We start from the raw sequence: 16179 nt of genomic DNA, 5'->3' as shown, positions 1-16179 counted from the left end.
ACTAGCCTATGAGTGAAGGAGACCCGTTTACTCCATTTACCATTTAACCCCAAAGTGTCAGACAAATGGTAAGGCAACTGCTGGGACTCAGGTTGGAAGCACTGGTGATTGCCACTGTTTATGTTCCCCCTCCATCTTGACAGTGCAGACTGGAGCAGGGTCCAGGCACTCTAGCCAGCCTGCTAGGACCACCTCAGTGAGCCTCAGGCCCCCATGAGCTTGAGCCATTCCCCCCACCCCCTGCCCCAAAGGTGACCCTGGCATAGTGTGCACAGGATACCCCTGGCCTATGCCTGCTCCCTTTCCGGCTTACCATCCAAAGTTGTCAAGCATGTGCGGTCTACGTGGGCATTCCTACACGGGGCCACTCATTCCTTCAAGGCTGGGAGAGGAAGCTGTTCTGCCCAATTTATAGAAATAGGCAAAACAAAATGGAGATAAGCAATCTACCTGTAAAAGAGTTCAAAATAATGATAAATATGCTCATCAGACTTGAGAGAAGAGTGGAGAACTTCAGCAAAGAGAAAATGTTAAACAAGAACTTGTCAGCTGAAGAATGTAACAAATGAAAAATCCACTAGGAGGAACTAACAACAGATTAGAGGATGCAAAACAATGGATAGAGATCTGGAAGGGTACAACAAAGAATCCAAGCCAAACGGCAAAAAAGGAATTTAAAAAGTGGGGATAGGTTAGGAAACTACTGGGACAACAAACGTACTACCACGCACATGATAGGGGTCCCAGAAGAACATAGAAGGGAAGAAAACTTGTTTGAAGAAATAATACCTGAAAACTTTCCTAATCTGGGTAAGGAAGCAGACACCCAGGAAAAAGTGTGCAATGAGAGCCACACCACAATGTATTATAATTAAAATAGAAAAAGGTAAAGATAGAAAAATCTTGCAGGCAGCAAAACAGAGCCATATACAAGGGAAACCCACATAAGACTATCAGTTGATTTTCCAGCAGAAATTTGGCTGGCAAGAAAGGAGTGGCAAGGTAATACTTAAAATGCTGAAAGTGGAGGGGCGCCTGGGTGGCTCAGTCGCTTAAGCAGCCAACTTCAGCTCAGGTCATGATCTCACAGTTCACGGGTTCAAGCCCCTTGTCAGACTCTCTGCTGACAGCTCAGAGCCTGGAGCTTGCTTCAGATCCTGTGTGTCTGTCTCTCTCTGCCCTTCCCCTGCTCATGCTCTCTCAAAAATGAACACTAAAAACATTTAAAATAAAATCCTGAGAGGGGAAAACTCATAACCAGAATACTTTACCCTGCAAGGGTAACATTCAGAATCAAAGGAAAGATAAGAGTTTCCCAGACAAGTAAAAGCAAAAGACGTTCATCACCACTAAACCAGCCTTACAAGAAATGTTAAAGGGTCTTTGTTAAGCAGATAAGTCCATAACTGGAAATAAAAAATATGTGAAAGGAAAAAAATGTCACTGGTAAAGGCAATTAAGCAAGCACTTAAAAAATTAGTATGAAGACTGAAGACAAAACTAGTGAGATTAATTAGAACTACAATAAATAGTATTGTAAGGGATACACAAAAATGTCAATTGAGGTCAAAAACATAAGATGTTGGGGGTAGGGAATAAAAATTAGTGCTTTTGGGGTGCCTGGGTGGCTCGGTTAAGTGTCTGACTTTGGCTCAGGTCACGATCTCACAGTTGGTAAGTTTGAGCCCCGCATCGGGCTCTGTGCTAACAGCTCAGAGCCTGGAGCCTGCTTCAGATTCTGTCTCCCCCTCTGCCCCTCCCCCACCCACACCCACACTCTCTCTCTCTCTCTCAAAAATAAAAACATTAAAAAAAATTAGTGCTTTTAGGATTTGTTTCAACTTAAGCAATTATCAGCTTAAAATAGACTAGTATGTATATAGGTCAATATATATGAACCTCCTGGTAACCAGAAACCAAAAACCTACAAAAGATACACAAAAAATAAAGGAACTCAAACATAACAGAAAACCATCAAACCAAAAGGGAAGAGACCAAGAGAAGAAAGGAACAGAGAACTACTACAACAGAAAACAATGAACAAAATGGCAATAAGTACTCATCAATAATCACTTTAAATGCAAGTGAACTTAAAACCTAAAACAGGTGAGTTAGAATGTTAATTTCTTTGGCTACCAGAAGTTGCATCCCAGAATCGCTAAATTCTGTTAGGAAGTAGTTGTAAAGATGAGAAACATAGAGATGCTCAATCCACCAAGCACATGCATGGTATTTTCCAAAACAATGTCAGCCCCCACCGACTGCATTAGATTTTCACTAATGAAGTTCACTTGTGATCAGTTTGTTCATTTGACCCACTGTTAGCAAAGAATGTAGCAAATATTTTATGTTAATAAATGTTGCATTTGATTGGAAAATATGTAAATGAACCAAATACTTTAATCAAAAGACACAGGCGGTGGCTGGATGAATTTTAGAAAGATCTATCTATCTATCTATCTATATGCTGCCTACAAGAGACTTATTTCAGATCTAAAGACCCGTATCTTCTGGAAGTGAAGGGATGAAAAAAGTTATTCCATAGAAATAGAAACAGAAAGCTGGTGTAACAATATACATATCACACAAAACAGACAAAAATGTAACAAGAGGGCATTACTTAATGATAAAGGGTTGATCCAAGAAGAGGATATAACATTGGTAGATATCTATGCAGTCAACATAGGGGCATGTAAATATATAAAGCAAAGTATTAACAGACAATGACGTAGAGAGAGAAACCGACTGTAATACTTTAATAGTGGGGGACATCAACACCTCACATCAATGGATAGATCATCCAAAAAAATAAGAACATTGACCTTAAATGACACATTAGACCAGATGGATTTCATGATAGATATATACAGAATACTCCATCCCCCAAAATAAAGAATACAGATTCTTTTCAAGTGTACACAGGACATTCTCCAGGGCAGATCATATGTTAGGCCACAAAACAACTCTCAATAAATTCAAGAAGACTGAAATCATACCAGGCATCACTTTCCTGATCACAACAGTATAAAACTAGAAATCAACTACAAGAAGAAAACGCAAACACATGGAGACTACAAAACATGTTATTAAGAAGTCAGTGAAGAAATCACAGAGGAAATAAACACCTTGAGGTCAGTGAAAACCAAAACAACTTTCCAAAAGCCATGTAATACAGCAAAAAGTCCTATGAAGGAAGTTCACAGCAATACAGGCCTACCTCAAGAAACCAGAAAAATCTCAAGTAAACAACTTAACTTCATATCTAAAGTTAGTAGAAGGAAGGAAATAATAAAAATCAGAGGCCAGCATTACCCTGATAAAAGCAGATGAACCACAAGAAAAGAAAATTACAGGCCAATATCCTCAATACACAGAGATGCAAAAATCCTCAACCAAGTATTAGCAAACAGAATTTAGTATATTAAAAGATCATATACCACGATCAAATGGGATTTCTTTCAGGGATGGTTCAACATTTGCAAATCAATCAAGGTGATACACCACATTCACTAAAGGAGCATAGGGGGCCCCTGGGGGTGGCTCAAGTCGGTTGAGCATCTGACTTCGGCTCAGGTCATGATCTCGCGGTTCCTGAGTTCGAGCCCCACATAGGGCTTGCTGCTGTCAGTGTGGAGCCTGCTTCAGATGTTCTGTCCCCCTCTCAGCCCCTCCCATGCTTGAACTCTCTCTCAAAAATAAACATTAAAAAAAAAAAAAAGATAAAAATTGTATGATTATCTCAACAGATGCAGAAAAATCATTTGACAAAATTCGATAACTCAACAAAGTGGGCGTAGAAGGAACATATCTAAACATAATAAAGACCATGTATGACAAACCTGAAAGTTTTCCTCTAAGATCGGAACAAGACAGGGATGCCCACTCTTGCAACTTTTATTCAACAGAGTATTGGGAATTCTAGCTATCATGAAAGAAGAAGAAAAGACATCCAAATGGGAAAAGTAGCAGCAAAAGTCACTATTTGCAGTTGACATAGTATACATAAAAAAAATCTTGAAGACTCCACCAAAATTCATTTATCATAACTATAAATGAATTCAGTCAAGAAGCAGTCAAGAAAATTAACATGCAGAAATCAGTTGCAGTTCTATACACTAAGAAGGAGCTATCAGAAAAAAAAAAATTAAGAAAATAATACCGTCTGTAATTGCATCACAAAGAAAATACCTAGGAATATTTAAAGAGGTGAAAATCCTATACTATGACAACTAAAAGACACTGATGAAAGAAACTGAAGATGACACATACCAATGCCTATGGATTATAAGAATTAATATTGTTAAAATGTCCATACTACCCAAAACAATCTACAGATCCACAGCAATCTCTATCAAAATACCAACCTTTTTTCAGAGAACTAGAACAAATAATCCTAAGATTTGTATGGAACCACCAAAGACCCTTCAATGGCCAAAGCAATCCTGAGAAAGAACAAGAAAGCTGGAGGCATCATGCTGATTTCAAACCTTATTACAAAACTCTAGTAATTAAAACAGTATAATACTGGCATGAAAACAGACATAGGTTAATGGGACAGAATAAAGAGCCCCAAAATAAATCCAGGCATATAGGGTCAATTAATCTACAATAAAGGAGCCAAGGATGCACAATATCTCAATAAATGGTGTTGGGAAACTGGACTATTTTACACCATATACAGAAATACATTCAAAATGGATTAAGACTTAAGTATAACCACAATATCACTTCATACCTATCAGATTGACTATTATCAAAAAGGAAAAATAACAAGTGTTGGTGAGGATGTGGACTATACTTTAGAATCAAATTTGAAAGCTAGATGGTTTTACCAGTCATGGATATTAACAAAAAAAAAACAAAAAACAAAAAAAACCTCAAGAATTACTAGAAATGGTGTCATTTTCATCATTGACCAAACTAAACCATTCTCTGAACCCACACCCGAACATTGTGCACTCATTTCATAAAATGAAGAAACCTGCCATATTATAGAACACTTTTCACACATCATTTTGTCACTCAAACATTTTGAGAACAGAGACGAGGGTTTTGTAATTTTTAATACCTTTATTATATCCAGTGCAGTACTCTGCACACAACAGGAACCCAGATGTTGCTGACCACATGATTCAGCACAGACAGATTGGTTTCAATATCATTTCTCAATGTTATAGATTGATGGCTAAAGAGAAAACACATTAATACCGAATTAGTTTGTTCAAACATCGATGGCCCAATTGAAGCTAGCCCCGTGCTAATAAGCACAAGAGCCTAGAAGTTGGAGGAGACCTGCTGTGCGCCCCCTGTCAGCTCACCTCCGAGGAAAAGACCATGGATCCTTGGGGGCCTTCCAAAGACACAGGTTGTCTGCAGATCCGTAGCGAGCAAGGAATGGCTCAGACTAAGTCTTGCACATAACTGTACAACTGTATGTTTCAGATGTGTGCTGATGCCATGGTGAGTAGTATGCACATTTATTTAAAAACATTAGTGAATGCATAGTAGCTCTTGGTCACTGTTTATTTTCTCAAGCAGGAGACACTGATCAGGAGAGGATTTAAACAAAATATTTATACATTAAAAAAAGTACACATGAAAACACTGTAAACCCCTGATGTGAAAGTTAGAGTTTTAAGAAAACTCAAAGTTTTAAGAGCCAAGAAAGCATTTTGGAAAAGAAACTGTTGTAGGAATCTTCAAAGAATTACTAGCACCTCTAACCTGTACCTCAGGTACAAATATATTTTCCAGGTTTGCAAAGGACATAAAATATTTGCTTCTTTTATACAAAGAGGATCATTATAAACCATCACATTTACATAATAGAAATATTGGCCAGGTACCAGATTGGTTTTTCATTAAGCTAAGGCTTGCCAAAGTTTTCTCTCCAAGGACCTTTACCTCCAGAGCAGAGGAGATGCCCCCCTACTACTGAAGTGTTGGGTAGAGCCCCACAGGGCTGCGACATGCTCGACAATTCTTTGAAGTCTCCTGTTTTAAAAGTTCATGTGAATTTTTCTGTTCCATAACATTTACTTATTTGAAACGTAATCTTCTAAATTTCTGAACTGTTTCCTCAAATTTTTCTAGAAAACCAATGTTCAAGGAATATAGGTTATATTTAAGGAGCAGGGCTATAGATGGTGACTTCCACATATAGGTAACAAAACATAATCTGTCAGTGGGTTTATTCTATGTGTAGGCAGGAGATGGGAGCAACATTGAGGTGTCTCCCCCAAGAAAGGAAATAAGATAATCCTTTGACTATCAAACAATAAGAAATGGATCAGAGCAGAAGTAAGCAATCGTACACCGGCAGATGGAACCCAGGCAGGTTCAACTGAGACAAAGGCTGAAGGTACTGACAGATTTACTGGATGTGCCCATCAGAAGCTGATGTGGAGAGGCAACTACTGGCAGAGAATCTCTACAATCATCCGGGGGAAGAGCGTACCCTGGTCCACGAACATGAAAATCAGCAGGTGAGTCCCCATAGGGAGATGGATGCATGAGGCAACTTGCTTCCCTTGCTCAGAATCCACGCTCACCAAGTAACCGGCTGATCATAAATGGACTTCCCCAGAAGATTTGCCTAAAGGGAGAGAATGATTGATAGTTACATTTCTCATTGTAAATTAAAGTACTAACATTTTTAACAACTATCAGTTACTGTGAGCTTGGTTAATGTGAGTTTCCTCTAAGACCGTTGTGCTCTGCATGTGCTGACATACTAGGTCTGTAAAGATCTAATCAGACAACTAGATGCATCAGATCTGCCAGGATGATGCCACCTTAAGTGGTCACTGACCTTCCCCAGGTACAGTCCGCTCTGTACCATCAAACTCCTGTACCCGCTCTGTCCAATATGGTAGCTACCAGCCACATGCGGATATTACTGAGCACTTGAAATGTGGATAGTCTGAACGGAGATGTGCTGTAAGTGTAAAATACGCACCAGATTTCAAAGAGTTGGTACCCGCCCCCCTCCCCCCCCCCCCTGGCCAAGAAAGAATGTAAAGCATCTCAATAATTGTTCTCTAAGATAATGACCACATATTGAAACAATACAATATTTTGGATATATTGGAATAAAAATTAATTCCACTGGTTTCTTTTCCCTTTTTTAGATGTGGCTAGTAGAAAATTGAAAATTCACTTACGTGTGGCTCACATTTTATTTCTATTGGACATCATTCTTCTGTGCAAATAATGACAATATGTTTGACTTTAAAACTTGTACTATATCCTTCCTAATGAATTGGACTTGAGAAGACACAGGAGAGGCCCAGTGGTGCCTTTCTTACATTGATATCAACCAAGCAGAATTAAGTGGCCATTTCTTATTACTTTACTTTAAAAAAGCAATTACAGCTAGTACTTTGGTATTGTAAGAGTGCTGGTATCTTAACACAATTCCCAACCGTGGGGACAAAAAAGGCTGTGGAGTCCAGAGGCCTGGGCTCAAAGCTGACTTATACCATGTATTAGTCAGAACTCTGAGCACACACAGTGGGGCCACTCACTCACTCATGAGGTGCAGATAATGACAGATGACCCCAAGGGCTTGGCCAGCACCTGTATCTGCCTAAATAAATACCTGATGAGTGAATGCTAGAACCAAGAAGCTAAACCTTGGATTTCCTAGTAATTTAGTATTCAGATTTCCAAAAGATTGAGTTATAAGGTAAATATCAAAGATAAATATGTGAAAAGATAGGTTTTTATTCATCAAAAGTTAACAGCAACAGGCACATATTAAAATGAGTATGGCAAAGCCTTTTACAAATGGCTTTACACTCAAGCTTTCTCCCAAGAAAATGGCTGTTGCAACGAACTGTAAACATAATCAATAAACAGTCTTTTACAGTAACAAGGGAAATACAATTGAACTAAAAGAAAGCACCGGTTTCTCTTAAAACTAGATTACAGTTGTGCTTACTATACATAAAACAATTTAAAACAAATTACAAAAGTGGAATGTTTGAAGTTTAAAATTAGTCCTTAGATTTTGTCCTAGAAAACATCTGTTCACATCAAAAGGCCCATCAAAGGGTAACGTTTCATCAAAGGGAGGGACAAGAAAACAATGCACTTGTTTCAAATCAAAACAAGAAGTTTGGTCACTTAGCTTTGTGCATAGTTTAAGGCAACTGGAGCGGTCTGTTACAGCTCGCCTACCTTCCCCTCCCCCAGTGTGGCTGCGCACCGTGTCACATTCTAAGATAATAAATAAAAGCTTACGTTTCAAATCCTTTCCCACATGGATAAATATAACACATGCACAGTCACACATGCACAAACATGCACGCAAACATACGTCCACACATCCACACACAACATACCTCTCACGCACTGCAGCGAAAGGGACTTTAGTACCCTTGCTCTGAAGGACACACTTCCCCATCCCACTTTATTTCAGATTGGCAAATACCCTGAGCTGTTTATGGTGTTTTAAACATTCCACCTGTTTCTTGCATGTGCAGGTCAAGAGTACAGTAGTGAAAACAACATGCAATGTCTTCACTGCAGAATCATAATACAGCTAGGACACTGGTGTTCTTCCCCTCCCGCCCCAAATCAGAAACTAACAGTTAAAAAAAATTGCATTGCCAAACAGCACTGGAGGGAAAGCTTGGCGGTACTCTATGATAAATGCTCAGTTTCCAGTGCGCAAAATAAAACTATAGCAAAAGGGAGGCTTTGGTGGCATCCAAAGAAGAAAAAGGCAAACCAGGGGGAAAGAGCTGCAGTTTAAGTTTGATCTTTAAAATTCTTAGTGGTTCCTTCACAATCATGCTCCAAGGCAATTTAGAACCAATATTTCAGAGTTGATTTGTAAACATCGAGTCTTGCAGGAGGCAGCAGAGGCTGGGCACTTCACATTTCCTTTTTCTCAGAGAGAACTTAGTGGAAGGTACAGATACACAATGTTGCGTCAGACTGGTTAAATTCCAAGAGATTTCTGCTGAAAGATACAGTTCAAGTTTCACGGTTGGAGGAGTAAATGCTTTGAAAAACTGGTGGCACGTTGCAAAACTTCCTTCGTTACTCCTTTCGGATCCGCTCCTGCTGGGCTTTGCATATTCAAGGTTTCACACGAAAGCCAAGTGCATATTGCTGTATGTTCAGGTCTTATAATTAAAAAGTGGGGTCGCACGATCCAGTAGAGGACACCTTGGGAATAAATAACGCTGGCCTCATTCCCTCGGAAACCTTGGCAGTCAAGAAAGTCCTCTCACCTCAAGACCCCATTTCACATTTCTAAAAACCTGCAGGAGGCAGTCTGTTCCGACGATTCTGGGGGCTATGATAACCGATTTTCCTGAGGTAATAGCTGTGAGTTCAACTCCTCGAACGCAGCATCAGTGTCCTCACTGGTGGACTGTTCTCTCTGCAACCCCTTCCAACTGGCTTTATTCAGCCCCATATGTCCGAGCATTGTCTGGGATAGCCTCGTATTGGAAAACCTGGCCCATTCTGTGAATAAAGGCTCCACAAGATAAGTCATGAAACCTGGAGAAAATAAGAGAAAAAAAGGTCTTAACATATATTCTGAAACTTTATCTTCAGAACATCTATCCAGTGTTTATTCTCTTAAGTCCTATTCTAATATTACCTAAGTTTTCAGTGTGTGTGTGTGTGTGTGTGTGTGTGTGTGTGTGTGTGTAAATGTACATAACTTCTCTGAAGAATCTATTTAGTAGCTCAATGGAACTTTAAGTCAAGGTGAATTGACAAACACATCAAATCTTTTCTGACGGTTCCTTTCAGCTACACCACCACATCCTATCTGAGCAAACACTCAGCGGTCCTCTCAACTCTGCAGAATGCAGGGCAGACAGTTGCAGTGAGACAGCTAGAGGCTAAGAGGGGTCTCTTCCAAGCCTGTGGGTGATGAGGCCCGAGCTGAAGTGGGGCTGGTGACGTGCTGCTGGGTTTCGCCCCCTCAGGGATGGCATCTTCACACCCGGTCATGGTTACACTTGGCCACTTTATTTAGGTCAGAATTTACGGAACCAAAACTCATGACAAAAATTACGAGCCTAAAAAGAACAGAGCGTATTAGCTTCAGCAATTACTAAAATAAACACCAAAAGTGTACCAGGGTCCTACTTTTTAAACAACTCATATAACTGATCTCTCTTACTTTGTAGTCAGAAAGGGAAAATGAGTGATTTCTGGGTTGTCTGTACCTTTAGGTTGTACAGCACTCATGCGGACATTATGCCTGATTTAACACTACAGTGTATCTTATACTCCGAGAAAATACCTCGTCAGTCAAATCACATATATTGGAGAAACATTTAGCATTATTTCCTCAACTTTTGATCTGTTAAGGAGGAGGAGCATGTACATTCGAATTCTATCATTGCTATGTAACAGTTTTAAAATTTTCTTCATCTCTAAAAACTTTTTCATTTCAGCAAAAGACCATGTAGACCACAGGCCACACAGGTTTCATTTAGGCAACAAAAAATTCTGGAGTTAAAGCAATTAGCACCCACTACTTTTAATTAGAAAAGTGTACAAATTGTGGTATCTGAAATAGTAATTAATATTGGAAATAAGGCCTTTCACTCCCTCCACGCATATTAACGGAGAACCTGCTATCTATGCCAGGCACTGTTCTAGGGTGGCCAGGAATACAGCAGTGAATGGACAGAGACAAGATGTGCCCTCAAGGAGTTACATTCTGGTGAAGAGAAAGACGTAACAAATAGAGGAAAATGTCACCTCTGCGGTCAGAGAACACGGCAGCTTTTTGGTAGCCATCCTCACACCACAGTGTCAGGCTGAACCAGTCACCCAGAGCCCTGTCCCTTCCAGGTGCCACAGTTAAGTGGTGAATCACTAGAGTTTTATACCCAAATGCAGAACCTTATTATCATGCTTTTCCATGAGTTTCATCTTATTTGATTCACCCGTTATTCCAACTGGTTGAGAGCTTTTGGATCTTGCCTCTAACAACCAACAAATTAGTATTACTTGTGGCTCTAAGTTAACCTCATTCTTTTAAGGTCTTAAGCACCCGACAAAAATGAATGGGCTGGGGTCATGGACAGAGACAGCCACACAGCACCTTCCTGGAGGGCGGGGCTCTATTCATTAGCTGCTTGTGAATCTACTTGTTGTACGAGCCCATGTGCCTCTCTCTTACCCCCACAGATACCACAGGACACCTTGTCAAATGCCTTACTTCCCCAGTATGTGTTCTTTTCTTGTTTAACAAAACCATTATTTCTATCAAAGAAGGAAACTGTATTAATTACACATGACATCTACTTACTGACCCTATGCTGGCTCTGAATAAACACTGTTTAGCACAGTATTTATTCTGTATAGTTTATAACTGTATAAATTGGGCAAACTATCTGAAAAGGAGGCTACGAGAAGTCCATGTCTCCTAGGGTTGTTGTGAGGAGTTGGCAGATGTCAGCTCTTACCATCATTTCCCTTATCCTTGTCCCTTAGATAGCCTGACCTAGAAGTGCTGACACTGACAAGATCTGTAGACTGAAGTGAAGAATTTAAGGGGTCTAGCTTCCTTTCTCTTTTAGAAATTGTAGTTTTTAAAAACCTACTGTTAAATTAATCTAGAGTCACTGACTCCAGCAAAAGAACTTAAAAGTAGCTACAATGACTTTGCTACTCATTCACCTATCTTCAATTTAATTCCCTTTGCCCATATTTCACCTGTTCTTTTGCATTTGAAGGTTTTTCTACTTGAGACTCAGGGTACCCCAGATCTGCTTCTTAAGTGTCTTCTTATCCCCCCCAAAGAAAGCTCCCCCCTCTGCAAAATTCCCCAGGCTTCTGGCTGGTTGAGCCCCAGCACAACCCTCCCCTGCCCCCGCCATTCCCGCAGGTCTGTGCCACACTCTTCTTGGCCTGGCTCTTCATCTTCCCTACCTGTTCCTCTGCCATCAAGTCAGTTACTACCCACTGCCTTCCACATGACGATGCCTTGCAATTACTATGTAAGTATCAGATTTCTGAATTTCTGACCCCTACAAGCCTCTTTTCAAAGCACTATGCCACAGACGTGTGCTGTCTTCTGGATTTCTAGAAACTTTATCTTTCTGAAGTTTGTGCACCCATTTCTTTATGTTCAACCTAATCCTCAAAGGCCCTACTCAACACCAGCTACCAAAATCACATTCATCCCGCAATACCTTGCTGACTTACCCATCCCCACGCTGGCCTCCTACTTTACGTTCAAACCCCCAACACCCACTCCTGTGCTCTTTTACAATAAGCTGCCCCTATTTTAATCAGCACATTTCCATGTGCTTTCTGTTACAATTATGTCTCACTTAATTAATAGTTCTCTAGTGCCTCCTGCTTCTAGGTGCAGTGCAAAGTCTCAGGAATACATCGCTGCAGGAAGGACCTGGGAGCTAGGGGAGACGTATATCTAGTGCTTTGGAGGCCTGGAAAAGGAGCAACCGACTCTGCCTGGAGAGAGTAGAAGGTGGCATCCGGAGGAGGTGGATCTTCAGGAAAAATGAGTCCATCAGGCAGATGGGAAGGAGTGGCGAGGGGGAAAGACTAAAGGGGTGCCATGGATTTGGGGAACACTGCAGAGTCCTAGGTTGCTGCGGGTATGTGAGGGGAAGTTGCCGGGGAGAGAACTGAAGAGACTATTCAAGGGAAGCTTACAAGAGGCCTGTACAGGATGTTGAAGAATTAATCCACAGGCAGTGACAGAGAAAAGTAAGCCACAGCGGAAAATGGACTTCACATTATAATTGTGCTCAGTGGTCACTTTTTTCATTTTAGAATGCAATCCCAGAATTATGCAAAAGAAGCTTCCACATGAGCAAATCACGTATTCTGTCAGTTTTAAAACAAAGTTACTGCTACCTGCTTTGCAAATATTATGGTTTTTATGACCTAAGATTAAATGAGAGTAAATTATAAATAGAGCCCCAAAAAGGAAAAATGGGTAAAATTTCTTAAATTAAAAAATAGAAATGAGCACAATTTTAATAATTTATATTTCAGATGTAGATCTCTTCTTGGCAAACTTAAAATCAGCGGCATTTTTCTAACCAGCTAGAAGTATGTATAGTTACCAATCTGGATGTTGGCAATAGATTCAGTCTGACGATCACAAAGTGGACTCACACCCAAATGATACTTCTTTTCTATGTCTCCTAAAATTATAAAAACAAGACAGAATGATTTATGTGGAACATAACTATTGCTTAAGTATACAGTTAAAGTCTTCATCTTACCTGTAAATTCCTTAGAAACTGCATGACATACTTAATCCTCAAGAGAGGATGGCTTCTAAATTAGTTCTTTTTAAAATTTTTAAGTTATTCACACAGAGAAAAGGTTGCCAAGCTGATATCCTATTTTAAATGGAGGAGATGAAAAATTTTACTAGGTGCTACCCCAAGACTATAATTCTGTCAGCATTTTAATTTAAAACTTAGATTTCTACAAGGAAGGCGCATGAAATGAAGATCCTTGGTTCCTGTTTTTAAATTACTAAAAATAACTTGCATGTTCACAGGGCCATGGGACCCTCCAAAAGGGATGATGAGATACAAGGTCAGGGAAATCTTTCTGGACAGCAAAATTTCTAACCTGACTTATGTCTATTTATAAATGCAAATATTCACACTTCATCATTTCAAAAGAGAACTGGTAATTTCCAAAATATGCTCAATTTGTACATTATTGCCTGTATGTACATCTACACTGAGTTGTCACTAGAAATACCAACAAGCATCTATTGCTTGACTCCTGAAAATGTCTGGGTTTTTTTATTCAAATGATGCTAAAACATGAATTGAACAGACTACTTATCACTCAAAACTGTAACTTGCCTTGATGGAAGAATTCCTCTGTTACTTTTTCACTCCACTGCTTGCTTAATTCCCAGGTCCGACATGGGTTACAAATATCAGCACATTTCAAAGCCATCTAGCAAGCAAAATATTAAGATTCTTTAAAGAAAAAAGTAAAATTTCAATTGTACTAAGCTTAAGTATACTCCAATAGTGGGAAAAAAGGACACTTTAATGAAGAAAAATGCTGCAACAGAAAATTCATTGTCTTTTATATTAATTTTACGATGCTATTATGTCTATCAATCATGTCTTCAGGAATGCTAAACGACCCTTTATACCGAAGAGCCAAGCATAAGGACTGGACTAAACATAAAGCTACAAATAAATCATTGTATTCTCGCTCATTTTTAGATCCAAGAACTAATTTGTGAAAATAAAACACTTGGCTAAAAGATGCTCAACATCACTCATCTCAGGGAAATACAAATCAAAACCATGATGAGATACCACCTCACAACCGTCAGAATGGCTAAAATTAACAACACAACAAAACAACAGATGTTGGCGACAACGTAGAGAAAAGGAACCCTCTTGTACTGCTGGTGGGAATGCAAACTGGTGCAGCCACTCAGGATAATAGGATGGAGGTTCCCCAAAAAGTGAAAAACAGACTACCCTACAATCCAGCAATTATACTACTAGGTATTTACCCAAAGGATACAAAAATACAGATTTGAAGGGGTACATGGTACCCTGATGTTTATAGCAGCATTAGCAATAACAGCCAAAGTATGGAGAAAGCACCAGTGTCCACTGACTGATAATGGATAAAGAAGATATGGCATATATATATATTTTATATATATATATAATATGCTTATGCCTACACACACACACACACACACACACACACACACACACACACACACTGGAATATTACTCAGCCATCAAAAGGAACGAAACCTTGCGATTTGCAATGACATGGATGGAGCTAGAGTGTATTATGCTAAGCAAAATAAGTCAATCAGAAAAAAGACAAATACCATATGATTTCTCTCATATGTGGGATTTAAGAAATGGAAGAGATGAACATATTGGAAGGGGGTGAAGAAGAGAGTGAAACAAACCATAAGAGACTCTTAAAATTTTGTTTTTAATGTTTATTCATTTTTTGAGAGAGAAAGAGCAAGTGTGAGCATGCATGAGTGGGGGAGGGGCAGAGAGAGAGGGAGACACAGAATCTAAAGCAGGCTCTAGGCTCTGGGCTGTCAGCACAGAGGCCAATGTGGGGCTCGAACCCACAAACTAACTGCAAGGTCATGACCTGAGCTAAAGTCAGAAGTTTAACCGACGGAGCCACCCAGGTGCCCCACCATAAGAGACTCTTAACAAAGGAGAAGTGAGGGTTGATGGAGGGAGGTGGGTGGGGGATGGGCTAGATGGGTGATGGGTACTAAGGTGGGCACTTGTGATGAACACTGGGTGTTGTATGTAGGTCACTGAATTCTGCTCCTGAAACCAATACTGCACTGTATGTTAACTAAGTAGAATTTGAGTAAAAATTTGAAAAAAAATTCATAAAAAAATAATAAAATAAAATAAATTACTGTTTGTTGGTCAGTACCCTAATCTCACAAAAATGGTTTTTGTTAGAAATCACGAGTATGAAAACTACAAAAACAATGGTGCTTTCCTAAGGAGAAGATTCACCTTCTGTAAGATATTTTACTAATGGAAGGAAATCCCACAGCTTTCCCTCAAAATTTAACCACTCTGAAAGCTACACTAGACTACTTCATTTTTATTCTAACAGTCATGTGATTTACCCTAGAAAGAATCTTTCCCAACCCCATTTTACCTGTAAAACCAAATGCCTATGCCTGGCATCTTCAAGGCGTAAATCACCTCTGTCCAAATGGGACCGAAACAATGACAGATACTCATTTTGGCGACTGATGTCTGTGGCTAGTATCAAAGCACCTATCTGAGTCTCCATTTGTTGCCTGGAATTAGAGAAATATAAAAAGAAAATACAAGACTTTCAATTAAATAGTTACTTCTTGATTTTTTTTTCTTAAACTTAATATTCTGCCATTCAACTTTTAACCTATCACAACAAATGAATTTTAAAGAATGCATTTAAAAAAACCTACCAAAATCATCAAAACTAAAACCAAAGGAGTTTGTAGGAAAGTACAAATATGTGTACATTCCCAAAAGAATGCCTTTATTTTGCCAGCCAAGGAGGAATTAGTTGTCTAAAAACAAATCCATATGAGCCTGATACGTTATTTTATAAAATTTTTGGCTGGGATGTGCTGAGGGTACACAACTTTGGTTTCTTTCTTGGGTGTCTGATACCTGGAAGTCAGGA

At 39.4% G+C, this 16179-nt stretch overlaps 1 protein-coding gene across 2 annotated transcripts in view; it reads right to left on the bottom strand.

The window, feature by feature from the left end:
* Nucleotides 1-7705: 7705 nt before the first annotated feature.
* The window catches only part of PDE7A (phosphodiesterase 7A), a 122533-nt gene continuing 114059 nt past the window's right edge, over nt 7706-16179 (bottom strand). For both annotated transcript variants that reach the window (XM_027042753.2, XM_015083947.3), the window contains exons 10-13: nt 15664-15808; nt 13842-13938; nt 13080-13160; nt 7706-9516 (exon numbers count right to left, since the gene is read on the bottom strand). In XM_027042753.2, coding sequence (XP_026898554.1) covers nt 9308-9516; nt 13080-13160; nt 13842-13938; nt 15664-15808 — 532 coding nt within the window. In that variant the 3' untranslated portion in view covers nt 7706-9307. The remainder of the gene's footprint in view (nt 9517-13079; nt 13161-13841; nt 13939-15663; nt 15809-16179) is intronic.

This window comes from Acinonyx jubatus, chromosome F2 (genome assembly GCF_027475565.1).
Source record: "Acinonyx jubatus isolate Ajub_Pintada_27869175 chromosome F2, VMU_Ajub_asm_v1.0, whole genome shotgun sequence".
NCBI lineage: Eukaryota > Metazoa > Chordata > Mammalia > Carnivora > Felidae > Acinonyx > Acinonyx jubatus.
This window is presented reverse-complemented; position numbering and strand designations above follow the sequence as displayed.